Raw genomic sequence first — 18,535 nt, forward strand, 5'->3', positions numbered from 1 at the left:
ATTATTTTCATTATTTACAAGAATTCCTACAGCAAAGCACCCTAGCGCGAATGCCCAAGCCAACCGTTCGAGCACAGTTTCTTTATGAGCAGGCTGCAGGCACAGCAGAGGCAACTGCGTGGTCATAATTTCACCATACATCTTGCTTCATCTCATAGAAGCCAATCAACTCCAACCGTTTGGCATTGCGTTTATAATTTTGTTTCATTAAATTTTGAATTTTTTTTTTTTCTAAAATTGAATGGAGTTTATACTTTTTGAATCGTTTTAATGTACTGATGTTAAAAATAATTTTTAAAAAATAAAAAAACATCCATATTTCAGCACAAAAAAACTATTTAAAAAACAACCGCTAGTATACTGCATAAATATACTCATCAAGCTTCCAATTAGTCAATCACACTTTCTCTTCCATATGGCCATGGGGTTCCCCATTCGTTTCTTCTCAAAAGACGAGCCAAATTATGTAAATAACAACAAATGTGTGCACGCAAGTAGAAACAGGGCCAAAGACTTTCCGCTCTCCGTGTCTGCCACAACGACAAACCATGCAACCTCCATACACAATCCCTAAACCCTTTTTTGAGTTTACATTCCCTGCTTGAAAAAATCAAAGAAAAGAAGGCATTGCTTGTCCATGATAGACCAAAGCTACCCTTCCTCTCGGGCTTGCTGCACGTCCCTACATTTTGGACTACGGTCTCCCAAAGAGCCTATTTGTCAAAATTTCACAGTTTCGTCTAAGGGGTGGCCATCTAACCAACAAAGCTATCTTCATTTCAGCAAGGAGATTCGGGTCATTTCCCGAAGAAAAGGGTGGTCTTTCTCTTCACTCAAGACCATAATTTCACAGAGAAGAGAAGAAAGGGAAAAAACAAGAAGAAAAGAATCTCATCAAGTACAAATCAGAATTCTCATAGTCGTTGCTTATCAAATGGGTGCTCTTAAAGCCATGCTTCTCTACTTGATTATACACCAGACATGGAAGATCACCGCTGATGATGAGGAATGGAAGTCTGCCACTGCAACATACGTTAAGGAAACAAATGGATCGATCGTTGTAGGTAATTCTCTACCAACTGGTCCCAGTAAGGGTGAAACATTCTGTTTCTTCAACTCGTAATGGTGTTTCATATTCCACAAAAAAAAGTTTCAGTTTGGATTGTAAAGATTAAACTGCCATTGTTTAATGTTGCAGAAGGTGCTTGTGGGTATGCGGACCTTCACAAGGCCACCTATGGAAAGTACAGTGCTGGACTAAGTAGCATGCTGTTCAACAGAGGGAGTACCTGTGGGGCTTGCTTCGAGGTCAGATGTGTCGACCACATCTTATGGTGCCTGCAGGGTAGCCCCTCGGTCATTCTCACTGCAACAGATTTCTGTCCTCCAAATTACGGGCTTTCGGCGGATTATGGTGGCTGGTGTAATTTCCCGAAAGAACACTTCGACATGTCAGAGGCAGCATTTACTGAAATCGCAGAGAAAAAAGCCGATATTGTGCCAGTTCAACACAGAAGGTATCACTAATCAATTCGCAATTTCTTGCTAAATGAGTATAGGCTTCTCTATTTTATAGTACGTTAGATGAGCAAACATTGATTATGCTAATTTTGTGTAGGGTGAAGTGTGAAAGAAGGGGTGGGCTGAGATTCACAGTGAGTGGAAATTTTCACTTCTATCAAGTCCTGATCTCCAATGTGGGGTTGGATGGTGAGGTGATTGCTGTGAAAGTGAAGGGTTCGAAAACAGCATGGATACCTATGGCAAGAAACTGGGGACAAAACTGGCAATCTAATGTCAACCTTATTGGACAGCCTCTATCTTTCGAGGTTACAACCAGCAGCAGAAAAACACTCACATCTTACAATGTTGCACCAGCAAACTGGCAATTCGGTCAGACATTTGAAGGCAAACAATTCTAGTGTGAGAGGCTTTTAGGCTCGAGGCATAGGTTCACACTTCCCTTTTGCTTAGAATGACTAAAATTCTCTTGCTATGTGATGAAGTTGGTTCTTGGTCAAAAGAAGGTAAGAAAGTTGTAAAAGAAAGTTGGGAAAAAAAAGAAATGCAAGGTCCCAGTTTTGTCTCTTTACGTGCTTTTGAGAGTAGAAAGTTAACTGCTCTTGAAATGTGTAACTACTAAAATGTTTAAGGTTTATATTCACTTCAAAAGACAAGAGAAAAGTTTAAGATATGTATCTCTTACCGTGAGTTTTTAACCAGGCAATCCTTGCTTCATGAACTAGGCTGTACTTTGAGATGATTTACTTTGATTCTACAAGAATGATTATAAATTAAGCACAGCTGTGGAAATCATCATTGATGGAAGCTTTCTCATCAAATGCAACTGCTAGTATGTAATGCAGGGGAAAACAAAGAGAGACTCATTTGATGTCCAAATTACAGAGGCGCAATATTGAAAACTGAGGTAAGTAAAGCATAACCAAAGAAGTGAATTTATGCTGTTGTAGAGATGACACAGCTACCAGGTCTAGAACAAATTGCTGAACCTTTCCAGTCACATGAGCTACCAGGATAAAACATTTCTTACTTTAATTCATTTGGGAGCAATTGAAATACAGTTGTCTCCACAGAGTCGTTGCTCTTTACATTTCCAGTGTGTAAAATGGGTTTTTTATTTTAATAAAAGTAATCATAACAACTAGGATAGATTAACAGAGGAAAGAAAATCACCCTCTTCAACTTTCATGTTCCAATGAAAGGAGAGTAAAAGAAGCGAGTTTCTAACTACATATCTGATACAACTACAAAAATCACCAAAATTAAACAAAGTACCAAAAGAAAAACACAGGCTATGGGTAAAGAAAGAAGAGATCATAGAGATTGAGTTAAATGAAGAAACATATACCATGTTGGCATTGCAGAACCAAAAGGCCATGTATGATTTCTCTGTCAGCAACATGAAGTTGAACACACATTCCAGGTTGTTCTTCACAAGGTACCCTTACTGCCAAGTGATGGTGAACTAACCAATTCAAAAGCTGGGATTTTGATCTATATCTTACTTTAAGTAACTCAACTTGCTATCTCTTCCCCCGTCGTAATTGAGGGAATCACCGTAATACTTGTAAGCATCCTGCCTGACAGTAACAGATTCGCCAATGTATTCTAAACCACTCACGAGTAATTTAAATGTAGACCTGTTAGGTTCACATCCTATTACAACAGACTTTGTATATTGGATTTTTTTTCTAGTTTTAAATTTTTTTTTTAATTTTTGAATTGATGTTAATATTAAAACAAAAATTAAAAAAAAAAAACTATTTTTTTACATTTCAAAATAAAAAACATTTTGAAAATCAATTTATATCACACTTCGAATACAAATAGGCACTTCATAGCAAGTCCACTCAGCTTAAAACTAATCAGAGTCATCACCGCTAATTTCAGTCTCCAAATACCTAAAAAAAAGAAGCCGGACCTCGTCAATAAATCCATTGCTAGACATTACTTTAATCATCTCATCATAAAACACCACTTGTGGTTTGTACCAGTACTCCTCTGTGATTGGGTTTCAAAAATAAATAATGAATGATATTTGACCTTGAGAGCCAAAAGGCAGTGGTTCTGGCGGAGGAGTTGGCGACGAACGGCAGTCAAAAGGAACTTCAACAATCGGTTGGATTTAGAACGGAAGGCTTGATCAAGCAGCGACTTGTCGTTTTTGTAAGTAAGCTCGTTTTATTTTTGAAGGCTTGTATTGTTTGAATGGCGTCGATGCTGGGGTTTCTGCTTTTCCGAAACGATTGGCTTTGGATTAAGGAAATGGAAACTACTACTAGTATTGCTGGTTGTTTTTGTCTATCATCAGCCTCTTTGAATTTAATTTCTTTCTTCTGTCTGCACTGCCCCGCACCGCACCGGCAGCAGTAGTGGCCAGTGAGAGGATGATGATGGTGAGTAGTGACATGAGATAGTACTCTGCAGCATTGGAACTGTGGATTGTTGAGTATTTTCAATTTCACTTATTTTTTTTTTACTCGTATGAGAATGGATTGCAGTGCAGGTGTTATTAAATATTTTTTAGTTTTAAATTAATTTTTTTATATTTTTAAATTATTTTAATATATTAAAAATAAAAATAATTTTTTAAAAAATAAAAAATATTATTTTAATATATTATTAAATAAAAATAATTTTTATTACATTTTCAAATAAATACTAAAAAATGAGATGAGTGGGTGATGACGTGATTAAAAAATTTTAAATTTAATTTTGAGAGCGAATAAGAAAATATTGAAAGATTAAAATAAATCAAAAATAAATTTTGTTTCAAAATAAAATAACATATTAGTTATTTAATTATATGAATTTTTTTAAAAAAATTATCTAATTAATCTAGTTTTTTATTGGATAATAAAAAAAATATTTTCAAATTAACGTACACACATTTAACCTTTTTTTTAATTTAATTTAATTATAATATGTGTTTTCAAGTAAACATAAATACAAATTTTTTAAAGATTATTGAGAGAAAGAAAAAGACTATTTAAGAAACAACTTATATACTTTATCTAGGTATTTGTGAATTTATTTTTTCAAATTACAAATCAAATAGAATATATATATATATATATATATATAATGATAATTTAATTATTTTATCTTATTTAAAAATTTAAATTAATTCGGGATATAAAATATAATTTTTGAAATAAAAATACAAAATAAATAAATAAATTATAATTTGTTTATATATAAATGAACCATGATGAACAACTTTTTCATCGCCTTTCAATGTTACATTCCTCTAGTAGATGCAGATAAATCCGAAAATGGTTAATTACAAAAACAAATTATAGTTTATTTATTTATTTTGTATTTTTATTTCAAAAATTATATTTTATATCCCGAATTAATTTAAATTTTTAAATAAGATAAAATAATTAAATTATCATTATATTATATTATATATATATATATTGTATTAGAAATCAACCAAAAAAATAATTTGTTTTTCACTTTATTCCATTGATGATTTCTTTTTCTCTTTCAAACACCTATCTCTATCTCTCTCTCTCTAAACCTAAATCAAACATAAATTTTGTTGTTTTTAATTAAAACCCTAATAAAACCCTTTTTCTACATTTCTTTACATTGTTGGCAATGTATCTCACTCGCAAACACAAGGAAAACAAGGTTTTTGAAATCTACTTTCTCTCGTTTTCTTTCACATTTTCTCACCAACTAAACAACATTGGTCTAATTTGAAGCAATGCAATGCCAATTGAAGATTAATGCAAATTAATAATGTTTTACGAATCTAGTATATTCAAAGAACATGTTATTTGGTATATAAATAATGATTAATCAAATATTTATGTATTTTTTTTAGCCTAGGAAATGCAAAAATTAACAATACTAATCATGGTATTTGCAGAAACAGTTCTTGTCAGTAGGACTTAAAAATCATCCGATGATAAAGTCAGTAACTTTTAAATAAAGTGATAATAAATAAAAGAAGAAAGAGCTTTTTATTCAAAGAATAAACGTGTTTGTTCTTGATATTTTGTGATTAATGTTTTGAGATATACAAATTTTTAGAGTAGAAATTTTTTTTTACCTGAATGGTTCATGAGTTATTTATAACTCTTGAACCCTGTTATTCATAGGAAAAGAAAAGACTAGAAAGTTATTTTGCTTTTAATGATATTAATAAGAGATAAATATTTTTTATATATCATTAACGAGAGATAAATATCTCTTACACGTTATTAATGAAATAAAAAATATAATAAACCTTTTATTCATTTATAGTTATAAAAAAATGATTATCTTTTACATAAATAATTCATATTAATAATTTGAAGATAAAACTTTATGATTCTAATATAGATCTTGAAGTTCAATTAAATTTGATATATATATATATATATATATATATATATTCTCTACCATATCTATAATGAGGTGAGTTGAATCTAAATATATTTTACTAGATTCATGTATCCGAATTCGAACTCCTTGGCATTTTACCAAATCTACGTTTGATTGAACTAACACCTCTATCTATAGATTTTAAGTTAAAAATATTGACTTGTCGCAAATCTTCAAGACCACCTCCCTTTTGCGCGCGCGCTCTCTCTCTCTTTCTCACTGTAAAACCCAAAAAAAAAAAACCCTAATTTATCTCGTACTTTCCAAATGCAATGCTTTAAGCATTCCTTCACAACTTTGTTCTTTTGACAGTACAGGATGGCTTCGCAGTGACTCAAGACAATAAACGAGCAGATCTGGTTTTGTATTTCAAGCACTTTCTTGCCCAAAAATGGTAGCATATTTGTGATGCATTTATGTAGCGACGCATCAGCAGAGAGCAAGCTAAGGCTTCAGATCAACTAGTATTTATAGCAATTTTATAATTTAGACGATAACAAATTTGTATATAATATTAATATTGGAGAGGCTTCTTAGTCATTTAATATAATACAATGAAAATCGCGTAAATAATCTTGTATTCTTTTGCTATTTCTTTTTTCACGCCAGCTTGAGCATATATATAAACAGTTATAAATATACAATGTAATTTAAAAAAAAAAACAGAGACAGAAATAAAATAAAAAAAACAGCAGGCTTTTGTAATTATCTCATTAGAAAAACAATATTTTCTCAAATTAATATCTCTCATCGCTTGGTTTACGATTTTTCCTTGTCGATATATACTGCACAATCTAGAGTTTAATAAATGCAAAGAAACATTAATTTATACATAAAAGCCAGTTTTTAATCATCATCAAGTCATCATTTGATGATCACAAGCTCATACTCTCCTCATCGAACTGGATTGGATTCTCTAAGAGCATTGCATAAACGAATTACAAAAAAAAGATGAGAAAACATTAATTATTGCGTTTTTTTTAGCTTAAAGCAATACACAGTACACTTTTATCAAACGCATAAATATTTTTGAAAAAAGTAATTAAATTCATCAAAGCAATCTCATGAACACCTGTGTGATCTGTAAATTGACTGTATTTCATTTCATTAAATCAGGACAGGACCAGTGTTATTACTATTTTTTTCAAAAAAAAAAAAAAAAGCTTCGATGAATTCTATGTTGCATACATGTCTGGACTTTCCCAAGGTAAGGATGGATGTTCTGCAATCCATCATGGTAGATTATGAGCTGTGTCCAGGCGGGGGACAGGAGCTGGTTGACAAGTTTTCTGCGTTGATTTCTCATATGATATCAGTTATAGTAATGGTTAACTAATGCCATCTGCGATGTCTGCAGTCCAGAAGGTAAATTAAGCTGTGATAGAAAATAAGCTTTCTGAGCTCTCGTTTGCGCTATTAGCTGCATATGACAACGGTGAACTCCTTAATGCCCTAGAAGAAGGCCATTCTGGTTGGCAGAAGTGTGCAAGAACTTTGGAAAATCAATGAAGCTGTAAGCGTGCTCTAACATTTGAAAGGTCTGCTTTTACTGTACCTGTTTTTTATGTCACTCAACCCTAAGCTTCTCTCCCGTGTTTCCATCCTAATTAACGTCAGGGGAAATCCCTTTCCATGCCTCTCCGATTGTTGCTAGCCGGAAAGCTCCCCGGCCCTGACATGGGCTCTAGCATAATATATACTGCTCCATCAAGCTGGAACTCGGGACAATGTTTCTTCTCAAGCTGCGTTTGTGACATTGGATGAGAGGTTTGCAGTGCTGAGGGAAATAGACTGGGAAGCATTGAACGAGAGGATCAGCCTCCTTTGGTGTTTAGCGCGATAGGGAAAATGAAAGATGCACCGCACCCATTTGTTTGACGCTACATTGGCTAGAGCCTAGAAGTAAGAATATAACGCTAAACCAATCAGATTTTAAATTTTTTTTCTTTTAGAGAATATTAATTCGAGAGTCTTACAATAATGTTGAAGAATTATATAATTATTAACTTTAAAATATATAAAATTAATTGATTATTTTAAGATATATACGTAAACTAACTTGAATATCTATATTAAAAAATAATTATATACACATACAACTTTAAAGGTATAGGTTAACTGATCATATTTTAAATTTATTTTTTAAAAATTATAAATTTAATTACTACAAATTTTAGAACCATTAAAAATTTACTTGATTGTTAAGTTTAGAATCTCAAAGAATTAGTTAAGTCACGTAAACTAACCTAAATATTCACCATTATAAAAAAAAAAAAAAAAAACAAACACATACCACATATATTTAAAATATATTATATATTTTAAAATTAAAAAAAAATATTTTTAAATTATCTTAAATATATATATATATATATATATATTATTTTCATCTTCTTAATCAAGTAAATTTTATCTTTTTTTATATTTATTTTTTCTATCTTATACACCACTCATGTGTGGTGGGGATTTGAAAGCACAATTATTAAATCTGACTAATTCGATTTCCTGTAGGGTGTCAAAGGGTCGATCTGGAACCAATCAAACTTGATCTTGTTTATTTTATTTTATTTTGTAAAACGACTTTTTTAATTTTTTTAAAATAAAATAATATAATTTTAATAAATACAAGTCAACTCATTCATCAAACCTTAAACTGACTTGAATGTCAGGCCAAGTTTAATTAAATGCTCGGGAGTATGTATGGCCCATTTTCACCGGAGTGGGACTAATTAGACGGAGTGTTTGCAATTATAGTAGTGGGTTGTAATTTAAAATATGTTTTCATTAAAAATATATATTTTTTTATTTTTTAAAAATTATTTTTAATATAAAAAACCATAAAAAAATTGCAAAGACAGAGGGGAAATAATATATATATATATATATATATATATATATATATATATTTTTTAAAAAAAAAAAACAAAACAGCGCTCCAAATCCAAAATATGCTAATTTTTTCCAATTTCCACCTCGCAGTCAGGAACGCATCTATCGGCTCGGCTCTTCTCTTCTCTTCATCAAATCCATAATCGGCTCCCTTTCCATCCATCATCTTCTTCTTCCAAATTCAATCTCCTCCTCCATTCTCTTCCACCATGCTCCATGCTCCATCTTCTTTCTCTCTACACTAACATTGTTGCAGCAGCAGCAGATCCACATCTCTCTAATGAATGACTGAATCAACAAAGCATATCATCATCCCTTTTTATCACCAGAATGTCTGCTTCGCAAACCCTTGGCGGTCCTTCTCGCTGCGGCCGTTCCTTAGGTCCTTCTCTCGACAAGATCGTTAAAAACGCCGCCTGGAGGAAGCACTCTCACCTCGTTTCCTCCTGCAAATCGGTCCTCGACAAGCTCGAATCACTCACGGATTCTAATTCTCACTCTCCTCTCTTCGGGCTCTCCCCTTCGGATGCCGAATTCGTTCTCCATCCAATTCTTCTCGCCTTAGATTCCGCTTACGTCAAGGTCGTGGACCCCGCACTCGAATGCTTGTTCAAATTGTTTTCCTCAGGCCTGATTCGAGGTGAGATCGATAATGGTTCAAAAAATGTGATCATTTTTAAGATAATCGAGAGTGTTTGTAAGGTTTGTGGAATTGGTGACGAAGCTGTTGAGCTTTCTGTGCTTAGAGTTTTGCTCTCTGCTGTTCGATCTCCTTGTGTTTTGATTCGCGGTGAATGTTTAGTGCACGTTGTTAGGACTTGTTATAATGTTTATCTTGGTGGATTGACTGGGACCAATCAGATCTGTGCGAAATCTGTACTTGCACAGGTAATGCTCATTGTTTTTACTAGAGTTGAGGAGGATTCTATGGATGTCAATGTTAAACCGGTTTCTGTTAGTGAAATGTTACTGTTTACTGATAAGAATTTGAATGAAGGGAGTTCTATTCATTTTTGTCAGAATTTTGTTAATGAGGTTATGACGGCAAGTGAAGGGGTTCCAGATGATAAGTTGTTGCTGTTGCATAGTCCGCCTTCTGATAAACTCCAAAATGGTAGTGGAGGTGCCGGTGATGATAATGATAAAGTAGGTGAAGGGGATCATAAAAGTGAATTAAGGGATAAGGAAGCAAATGGTGAAGCTGAAACCGATGGTGGTGTGGGTGGTAGTGGTGGTGTTGAAGCTGAGGGGAGTAAGATTAGGGAGGATGGGTTTCTTCTTTTTAGGAATTTGTGCAAATTGTCAATGAAGTTCTCATCGCAGGAGACCCCAGATGATCAAATTCTTTTGAGAGGGAAGATTTTGTCTCTTGAGTTGCTTAAGGTGATCATTGACAATGGCGGTCCAATCTGGCGCACCGATGAAAGGCAAGTCATTAATACATCCATTTACAGTGTTTTGAACTTCAGCCATCATGCTTATACCTGTATTGTCCACAGTTGGCCATCAAATTTTATTTCAATTTAGAAAGCCCTCGCTGTTTTCCTTTTTAGTTGATTTTATTTAAACATTTTATTGCCTGCTTACAAATTGTATATGGTTTTCTTGTGAATATTTTGCATAAATTGCTCTGATTTTACCATCATGAGTTGTTAATTAACTACATTTTTTTTTTCTTTTGCACTATTTTCATGCTTTTTTTTAATGTAGAATGTAACATTTTCTTCTATCCTGCACAGGTTTCTCAACATTATCAAGCAATTCCTATGCTTGTCATTGATAAAGAACAGTACGTTGTCAGTTATGGCTATTTTCCAGCTTCAGTGTTCCATTTTTATGATGCTGTTAGTGAAATTCAGATCTGGATTGAAGGAGGAAATTGGAATATTCTTTCCCATGCTTGTCCTTCGAGTGCTTGAGAATGTTAACCAGCCTAGCTTCTTGCAGAAAATGACTGTCCTGAATCTTTTGGACAAGATCAGCCAAGATTCCCAGATCATTATTGATATTTTTGTAAACTATGACTGCGATGTGGATGCTCCAAACATATATGAAAGGTATTACATGAGCATCTGTTGTTACTCATGTCTTGGTTGCAATATATGCATCTGTTCAAGAAGTTGTGAGATTTGATCAGCTAATTGCTTGTAAATTTTCAGAAGACAAGGATCTTATAGTTTGTATATGAATCATTGATCTTATACTGTGATGGGCTTAGAGTTATATGAGATCTCTTTAATCAATAGGGGAAAGTTGGTGGATTCTCTCTCTTGTTTGTAAACATTTGATGTCTTTTATTGTGCTTATTATTTCTTTGTTCGATGTATTTTTTTAATGTATTAAAACACTTATAATTCCATCAGATATTTGCAGGATTGTCAATGGCCTTCTGAAAACTGCTCTAGGACCCCCTCCTGGTTCAACAACAACTTTGTCTTCGGTTCAGGATATTACTTTTAGGCATGAATCTGTGAAGTGCTTGGTTAGCATCATCAGGTCAATGGGTGCATGGATGGATCAACAGCTGAGAATTGGAGATTCCTACTTGCCTAAGATCTCTCAAAGTTCCACTTCAACTGAGAATCATTCAACTCTGAATGGAGAAGATGCAAGTGCTCCTGAGTATGATTTGCATCCAGAAGTGAACTCTGAAACATCTGATGCTGCTACCCTTGAACAACGTCGGGCATATAAAATTGAACTCCAGGTTAGTTTCCTTTTTATTACAAGGGATGGTCATTTGTGGTACATGGTACTGATATTATAATTGGTTGCTTTTTTACTAGTATCACTAGCAAGCTTCTTGTGCCACCATTTTTTTCTTTTGGAATTTCTTGCCTTGTTACACTTTATCAGAAATGGGCCTTGCTTTTCCTTTAGTGACAGCTTTACTCTATTAAATGCAGAAAGGTATCTCCATATTCAATAGGAAACCTTCCAAGGGCATTGAGTTTCTGATAAATGCCAAAAAAGTTGGTGGTTCTCCAGAAGAAGTTGCTGCCTTCCTGAAAAACACTACTGGCCTAAATGAAACAGTGATTGGTGACTATTTAGGTGAAAGGGATGAGTTTTGTTTGAGAGTTATGCATGCTTATGTAGACTCATTTAACTTCAAGGTGATGGGTTTTGGTGAAGCGATAAGGTTTTTCTTACGGGGCTTCAGGTTACCCGGAGAAGCACAGAAGATTGATCGTATCATGGAAAAGTTTGCTGAGCGCTATTGTAAATGCAATCCAAATTCATTTACCAGTGCAGATACTGCTTACGTTCTTGCATACTCTGTGATAATGCTCAATACAGATGCTCATAACAGCATGGTGAAAGATAAGGTTTTCTTGCAAAACCTCTTCCCTTTATCTTTGGCCACTATCATGACTAGCGAGCTTCTCTTTTTACCTCCTTCTTTTCTATTATAAGTTGATAAAAGGTGTGCTTTGGTTTTGGTCCTGATAGTTATTCCATGCTTCAGGACAATTTTCATCTTTCTTGGTTTTTTTATTGAATCAGAAGATTAGGCGTACTTGATCCTAAAGAATTATGGATGTTCTTTATAAAATTGCCTTTTTGTAATTGTAAATAATCTTCACAGTTGATTTTCCTTGTCAGGGTAGTTGTTAAGTTAGATTGATAGTTAGCAGCAAATCTCCAGATGGAACCTATCAATATGAAAAATGCAATTGGAGAAATATAAAGAACGGGATAGCAAATACTAGTAGAACTTCTCCATGTATTAATAAATATGGCTACAGTGGGGCATCATATTGTCAATTGTGCTTAAATGACTGTAGATTCAATTTTGTATATCTTCTGACTTCCCTCTTGAAATTGGTTCCATTTAGATGAGCAAGGCTGATTTTATTCGGAACAACCGAGGAATAGATGATGGCAAGGATTTGCCTGAAGAGTATCTGGGTGCTCTTTATGATCACATTGTGAAAAATGAAATTAAGATGAGTGCAAATTCTTCTGTTCCTCAAAGCAAGCAGGGTAACAGCTTAAATAAGCTATTAGGTTTGGATGGTATACTCAATCTAGTTACTGGGAAGCAGACTGAGGAAAAGGCTTTGGGTGCAAATGGGCTTCTTATCAGGCATATCCAAGAGCAGTTCAAGGCGAAGTCAGGAAAATCAGAGTAAGCTATGTTATAGTATGTTGCACAGTTGATTCTTTCTAGAGTAAATTATTATTTAGTTCATGGGGTTGAACATGATCATAACTTAATCATTCATGTTTGAGTACCTATAGCTTAGTCCCTTGACTCTCATTGACCCTTGTCTCAAACACATCTGTTTTTCTTTTAATCCCTAATGGGCCATATTAGAGAAAAACTTACATGGTTGGGGTTTCGAGAAAAACCAAGGTATGTTTACTCCTTATAGGAGACAAATGGGTTGAAGGGCAACGGAGATTAGCAGTAATGCAGATGATCAATTGACCATGCTTGAATTAAAGCGAGGGGTTTGGGGGAGTTGAAGTTGGTTTAATGTTTGCTTGAGTTAAATAATTTTGATCCCCCCCTCTCTCGTGTTCGTGCATGTGCCAAATCTCGGGGAAATTAGTTAAGAACTGAGATGGACTTAGCCAACTGAGCGCACCATAAATTTCATAAATAAACTAATGCTTATGATATGGTACCTTTCTCTGAAGGGATGGTTTTCTTCTTCTAGCTGCTTTCTTTTTCCAATCTGGGCCGTGTCAATCTTACCTAGGCTGTTGCAAATGATAAAAGACATGTTAACAGCATTGCTGTCCTTGTGTTGAAAATAGTAGTTTGATTCTTTTGTTGCAGGTCTATTTATCATGTTGTAACAGATGCAGCGATTCTGAGGTTTATGGTTGAGGTCTGCTGGGGTCCTATGCTGGCTGCTTTTAGTGTGACTCTTGATCAGAGTGATGATAGGCTTGCTGCCTCTCAGTGCTTACAGGGGTTTCGATATGCTGTGCATGTTACTGCAGTCATGGGTATGCAGACCCAGAGAGATGCTTTTGTTACATCCGTGGCCAAGTTTACATATCTGCACTGTGCTGCAGATATGAAGCAAAGAAATGTAGATGCTGTGAAGGTAAATCGTATCATTAGATTTTATTAAAAAAAAAAAAAAAGGAAAGGAAAGGAATAAAAAAATCATGACCCCAAAGGAAGAATTTTTATGTTTTGGTTACTAGCCATTTAACTGTTCATACAGAAACAGTGATGCTTTAAATAGATTGGATTGGTCTAGTTACTTTAGTTCATGTCAAACAGCCATACTGTATATCAGCAGGCTTCATGGATTTGGTGTCAATTCCTGTACAGTCATTTACATTTTTTTAATTTATAATTCTATATATTTTAATTCATGCAGGCAATAATATCAATTGCCATTGAAGATGGAAATAATCTTCAGGATGCTTGGGAGCATATCTTAACTTGCCTCTCCCGTATTGAGCATCTGCAACTGCTTGGAGAAGGTGCACCGCCTGATGCCTCTTATTTGACACCATCTAATGGGGAAACAGAAGAAAAGGCACTGAAGTCAATGGGTTATCCTTCTCTAAAGAAAAAGGGAACACTCCAGAATCCAGCTGTAATGGCTATTGTTAGAGGGGGTTCATATGATAGCACCACTGTTGGAGTCAATTCTCCAGGACTAGTAACTCCAGAGCAGATCAATAACTTCATTTCAAATTTGAATTTGCTTGACCAGATTGGGAATTTTGAATTGAACCATGTGTTTGCTAATAGCCAAAGGTTGAACAGTGAAGCAATAGTAGCTTTTGTGAAAGCTCTTTGTAAAGTTTCAATATCTGAGTTGCAGTCTCCAACAGATCCTCGTGTATTTAGCCTTACGAAAATCGTAGAAATTGCGTAACATCTTTTTCCCTTTCCTTTGAGAACTTTTTATTGCCGCTTGAAGTTCCATGAGAATTTATATGAAAGAGTACATTATATTCTTTTCCCTATTTGCAGGCATTATAATATGAACCGCATCAGATTAGTTTGGTCCCGCATATGGAATGTTCTCTCTGAATTTTTTGTATCAGTTGGCTTGTCAGAAAATCTTTCTGTTGCTATTTTTGTGATGGATTCTCTGAGACAACTTGCTATGAAATTCTTAGAGCGCGAGGAGTTGGCAAATTACAACTTCCAGAATGAATTTTTGAGGCCATTTGTGATTGTGATGCAGAAAAGCAGCTCTACAGAGATCAGGGAATTAATAGTTAGGTGTATTTCACAGATGGTCCTTAGTCGTGTCAGTAATGTGAAATCTGGTTGGAAAAGTGTTTTTATGGTATGGTAGCATTCTTTTTTATTTTCTTAAACTGTTTAATTCTGTCAACTTTTAAAATGCTGATCCATGGGCAATTCTTCTTTCTAATTGTTCCAGTGATGCCATGATCTTCTCTCAGGTTTTTACTGTTGCTGCAGCTGATGAGCGGAAGAATGTTGTCTTGTTGGCATTTGAGACCATGGAAAAAATTGTCCGAGAGTACTTTCCTTATATAACAGAGACGGAGACAACAACTTTCACTGACTGTGTTAGATGCCTCACCACCTTCACAAATAGCAGATTTAATAGTGATGTGAGCCTCAATGCAATTGCATTTCTCCGATTCTGTGCTCTGAAACTGGCAGATGGAGGACTTATTTGCAACGTAAAGAGCAGTGTTGATGATCCATCCATCCCAATAGTAGATGAAGTTGCTTCGGATGTAAACCCCAGTGACAAAGATGTTCATGTGTCCTTTTGGATTCCTTTGCTAACAGGTAACCTGCTTTCAAGGAAATATTTTTTAGATGCTGCCTGACACTTCTGCACAGCAAAATAGCCCAGAAAATGTGGATGGCTGTACACAGAACACGTGCACCTTGTACTTTGCCACATTTCAAAAGACATTTGCTTGCAAGTTAAACCCCACCACCCCCACCCCCATAAAAAGAGAGAAAAGGCTAACAGAAAGTATCCAGGAATTGATGATTCACTTTTTTCTGCTATCATGTTGCATTCTTCCAATCCCTTGTGACAGTTATGCAACTTATGCTTGTACTGATAAAGCTTTATAGCACCCTGTTTATCGAAGATCGCAATAGGATGAATTATTTGACTTATAGCTCCTGTTTGTTTTTTGCTCAATACATGTAAGGAAATGTAATAATCTGATCTTATTTATAAACATCAAGCAAAAGATGAATGGATAGATAACTTGTTTTAGCATGAATAAATACATGAGCCTGCCATTTGGACACATAGCACATGTTTTATGAAGAATTGCATGCAACTCGTGTCGTATTTTTTTAATGTCTCATTGTTATGGTTGCAGGGTTATCGAAACTTACATCTGATCCCAGATCAGCTATTCGAAAGAGTGCTTTAGAAGTGCTATTTAACATTCTCAATGACCATGGTCATCTATTCTCACACTCATTTTGGACCACTGTTTTCAACTCTGCCATTTTCCCCATCTTCAATAGCTTCAGTGACATGAAAGATGTTAAAGATCAGGATTCACCAACTTCAGCACCACCTCATTCAGTAGGAAGTGCATGGGATTCTGAAACTTCTACAATCGCAGTCCAGTGTCTAGTATACCTATTTGTCAACTTTTTCAACGTTGTTAGGTCTCAACTACAGAGTGTAGTATCTATATTGATGGGATTTATTAGGAGTCCTGTTAAGGGTCCTGCTAGCGCTGGGGTTGCTGCATTGTTGCGTTTAATAGGTGAACTGGGCAGCAGGATTTCAGAAGATGAATATAGAGAGATTTTTCTATCTTTGAAGGAGGCCGCTGCATCATTGTTACCAGGTTTTATGAAGGTCTTAAGAATCATGGATGGGATTGAGATGCCTGAAAGCTCTCACCCTTTTGCGGATGCGGATGTGTCTTCTGATCATGGCTTCACAAATGATGATCTTGAGGATGACAATCTCCAAACTGCAGCATATGTGGTTTCAAGAGTGAAGAGTCATATTGCTGTGCAGCTACTTATTGTGCAGGTTTTCCCTCTCACTCTCACATTCACTCAGAAAAGACACGTGCATGTGTGCAAATTGTCCAGGGCTGTGACTGGCAATCTATCAATGAAAGAATATTTTGTAGAAGTACTGCAGGACAGGAAATATGAAAGTTTCTAACAAGATTGTTTGATGTTATTCTGTCTTATGATCAACCAAGGAGCTTTCCAAAACTCAGTAGTGTCTGACATTTTCTTTGGCTTTTCATGGCACTTCACTTTTTAGCTTTATTTTGCTAACAGGACTATGCAGTCACTTCCATTTTAGATTTTACCAACAGTGTGTTAAACTGGTAGCTTGATGCATGGACTGTTTTTCATGCACGAAGATTTCAATAGTATTTTGGTGATACTGATTTTCTTTTATCACATCAGGTTGTAAGTGATTTATACAAAGCAAACCAGCATCTCTTGTCAGCGGCCAATGTCAGAATTCTTATTGATATATTTTCCTCAATAGCATCCCATGCCCACCAGCTGAATTCTGAGACGGACCTGCTGAAGAAACTGCTGAAAGCGTGCTATATAGCAGAGATATCTGATCCTCCAATGGTACATTTTGAAAATGAGTCCTACGAGAAATACCTTGACTTCCTCCGAGATTTGCTAGATGATAACCCATCCATGTCTGAGGCATTGAACGTCGAGGCACAACTTGCAGCAGTGTGCGAAAAGATATTGCTGATTTATCTGAACTGTACTGGATTGCAGACCGTGCAGCAAGATCCCGCTAACAAGCCAGTGATACACTGGATTCTTCCTTCAGGTTCGGCCAAAAAGGAAGAATTAGCAGCAAGGACTTCTTTGCTCTTGTCAGCTTTGCGGGTATTGAGTGGTTTAGAAAGCGATTCATTTAGGGGCTATGCCAGACAATTCTTTCCTTTGTTGGTTGACCTTGTGCGGTGTGAGCACAGCTCAGGTGAAGTTCAGCGTATTCTGAGCGACATTTTCCGATCATGTATAGGCCCCATTATAATGGGATGACATATCATAGTATTTTTTACAGAGTCAACACATGTATGTTATCACAGTTTTGATCTCTCTTGCTCGATAGAATACAAAGCCATGATGATGCTCTTCTTTTTTTGTTTGATCATTTCTTTCTTTTCCACCCCCTGTAAAAGCACGCCGTTGCCAGATGTAATAGTTTAAGGATTGAATTAGAATTTCTTAGCGCTCTGCTGTTTAAAGTCCATGCCTTTGATAACTACAAAATGGATGTCTGGCTGCTGCTGGCTCGGAAGGGGCGATAAACAAAGGGAAAGATGCCTGATAACTACAAAGAACTGGTCGCTATTTTTTTTTTTCCGGCATTTGTTGATGCTGCAGGAATTATTCAACTCTAGTATTTGAACACCAAGGGGTTGGATAATGCTATAATTAATAATTGTTTTGACTGTTTTTAGTGATTAAACTCTACGTAAATTGGATCATGGATTCATAAATGTAATGTTCATTGAACTTGTCGAAACAGAGTGGGTCAAATCTGTTTTATATATATATATTTAATGCTACTTTGCTCCGATTGAGTCCGTTGGAAGGCCATTTCGTGTTCAAACAAATTGACTTGGAAAAGTATAAATAAATATAATTGGTATTCAATATTTATACATGTATTTAACTATATATATATATATATATATATATATATATATATATACATATTCGTGTAGCTAGGGTGGGATTCAAACGGAGAGTTTTAACATCTGCATTCATCATCATATCAGTGATCATGGTTGACAATCGACCAAATAA

General features: G+C 35.1%; 2 protein-coding genes and 1 long non-coding RNA gene across 4 annotated transcripts; 2 read left to right on the forward strand and 1 right to left on the reverse strand.

The window, feature by feature from the left end:
* Positions 1 to 637: 637 nt before the first annotated feature.
* On the forward strand, positions 638 to 2,194 carry LOC18098171 (expansin-A20). The gene is made up of 3 exons (XM_006384807.3): positions 638 to 1,064; positions 1,199 to 1,517; positions 1,619 to 2,194. The coding sequence occupies exons 1-3, from the start codon at positions 638 to 640 to the stop codon at positions 1,920 to 1,922; spliced, it is 1,050 nt and encodes a 349-aa protein (XP_006384869.2). The 3' UTR covers positions 1,923 to 2,194.
* Positions 757 to 3,991, reverse strand: LOC112327207 (uncharacterized). Its single transcript, XR_002981313.2, has 3 exons — positions 2,870 to 3,991; positions 2,207 to 2,275; positions 757 to 1,468 (listed from the first exon to the last, which is right to left on the reverse strand). It is a non-coding gene; the product is annotated as an uncharacterized LOC112327207 (long non-coding RNA).
* A 4,849-nt stretch (positions 3,992 to 8,840) lies between these two features.
* Positions 8,841 to 17,975, forward strand: LOC18098172 (brefeldin A-inhibited guanine nucleotide-exchange protein 1). Of its 2 annotated transcripts, XM_024598428.2 has the most exons (11): positions 8,841 to 10,214; positions 10,527 to 10,844; positions 11,161 to 11,494; positions 11,694 to 12,116; positions 12,627 to 12,919; positions 13,577 to 13,850; positions 14,133 to 14,635; positions 14,738 to 15,059; positions 15,178 to 15,535; positions 16,090 to 16,763; positions 17,156 to 17,975. In XM_024598428.2, the coding sequence occupies exons 1-11, from the start codon at positions 9,118 to 9,120 to the stop codon at positions 17,762 to 17,764; spliced, it is 5,205 nt and encodes a 1,734-aa protein (XP_024454196.2). In that variant the 5' UTR covers positions 8,841 to 9,117; the 3' UTR covers positions 17,765 to 17,975. The 2 variants fall into 2 exon arrangements, with proteins under 2 accessions (XP_024454196.2, XP_024454197.2); XM_024598429.2 differs by lacking the exon at positions 8,841 to 10,214 and having other exon boundaries at positions 10,656 to 10,844; positions 11,151 to 11,494.
* Positions 17,976 to 18,535: the final 560 nt, after the last annotated feature.

Source organism: Populus trichocarpa, chromosome 4 (assembly GCF_000002775.5).
Source record: "Populus trichocarpa isolate Nisqually-1 chromosome 4, P.trichocarpa_v4.1, whole genome shotgun sequence".
Classification (NCBI taxonomy): domain Eukaryota; kingdom Viridiplantae; phylum Streptophyta; class Magnoliopsida; order Malpighiales; family Salicaceae; genus Populus; species Populus trichocarpa.

Coding starts and splice junctions, on each gene's coding strand:
- LOC18098171 (XM_006384807.3), top strand. CDS start 638: ATGATAGACCAAAGCTACCCTTCCTCTCGGGCTTGCTGCACGTCCCTA. Junction 1,065..1,198: donor AAATGGATCGATCGTTGTAG/GTAATTCTCTAC, acceptor TTAATGTTGCAG/AAGGTGCTTGTGGGTATGCG. Junction 1,518..1,618: donor GTGCCAGTTCAACACAGAAG/GTATCACTAATC, acceptor AATTTTGTGTAG/GGTGAAGTGTGAAAGAAGGG.
- LOC18098172 (XM_024598428.2), top strand. CDS start 9,118: ATGTCTGCTTCGCAAACCCTTGGCGGTCCTTCTCGCTGCGGCCGTTCC. Junction 11,495..11,693: donor CATATAAAATTGAACTCCAG/GTTAGTTTCCTT, acceptor TATTAAATGCAG/AAAGGTATCTCCATATTCAA. Junction 15,060..15,177: donor GTTGGAAAAGTGTTTTTATG/GTATGGTAGCAT, acceptor ATCTTCTCTCAG/GTTTTTACTGTTGCTGCAGC.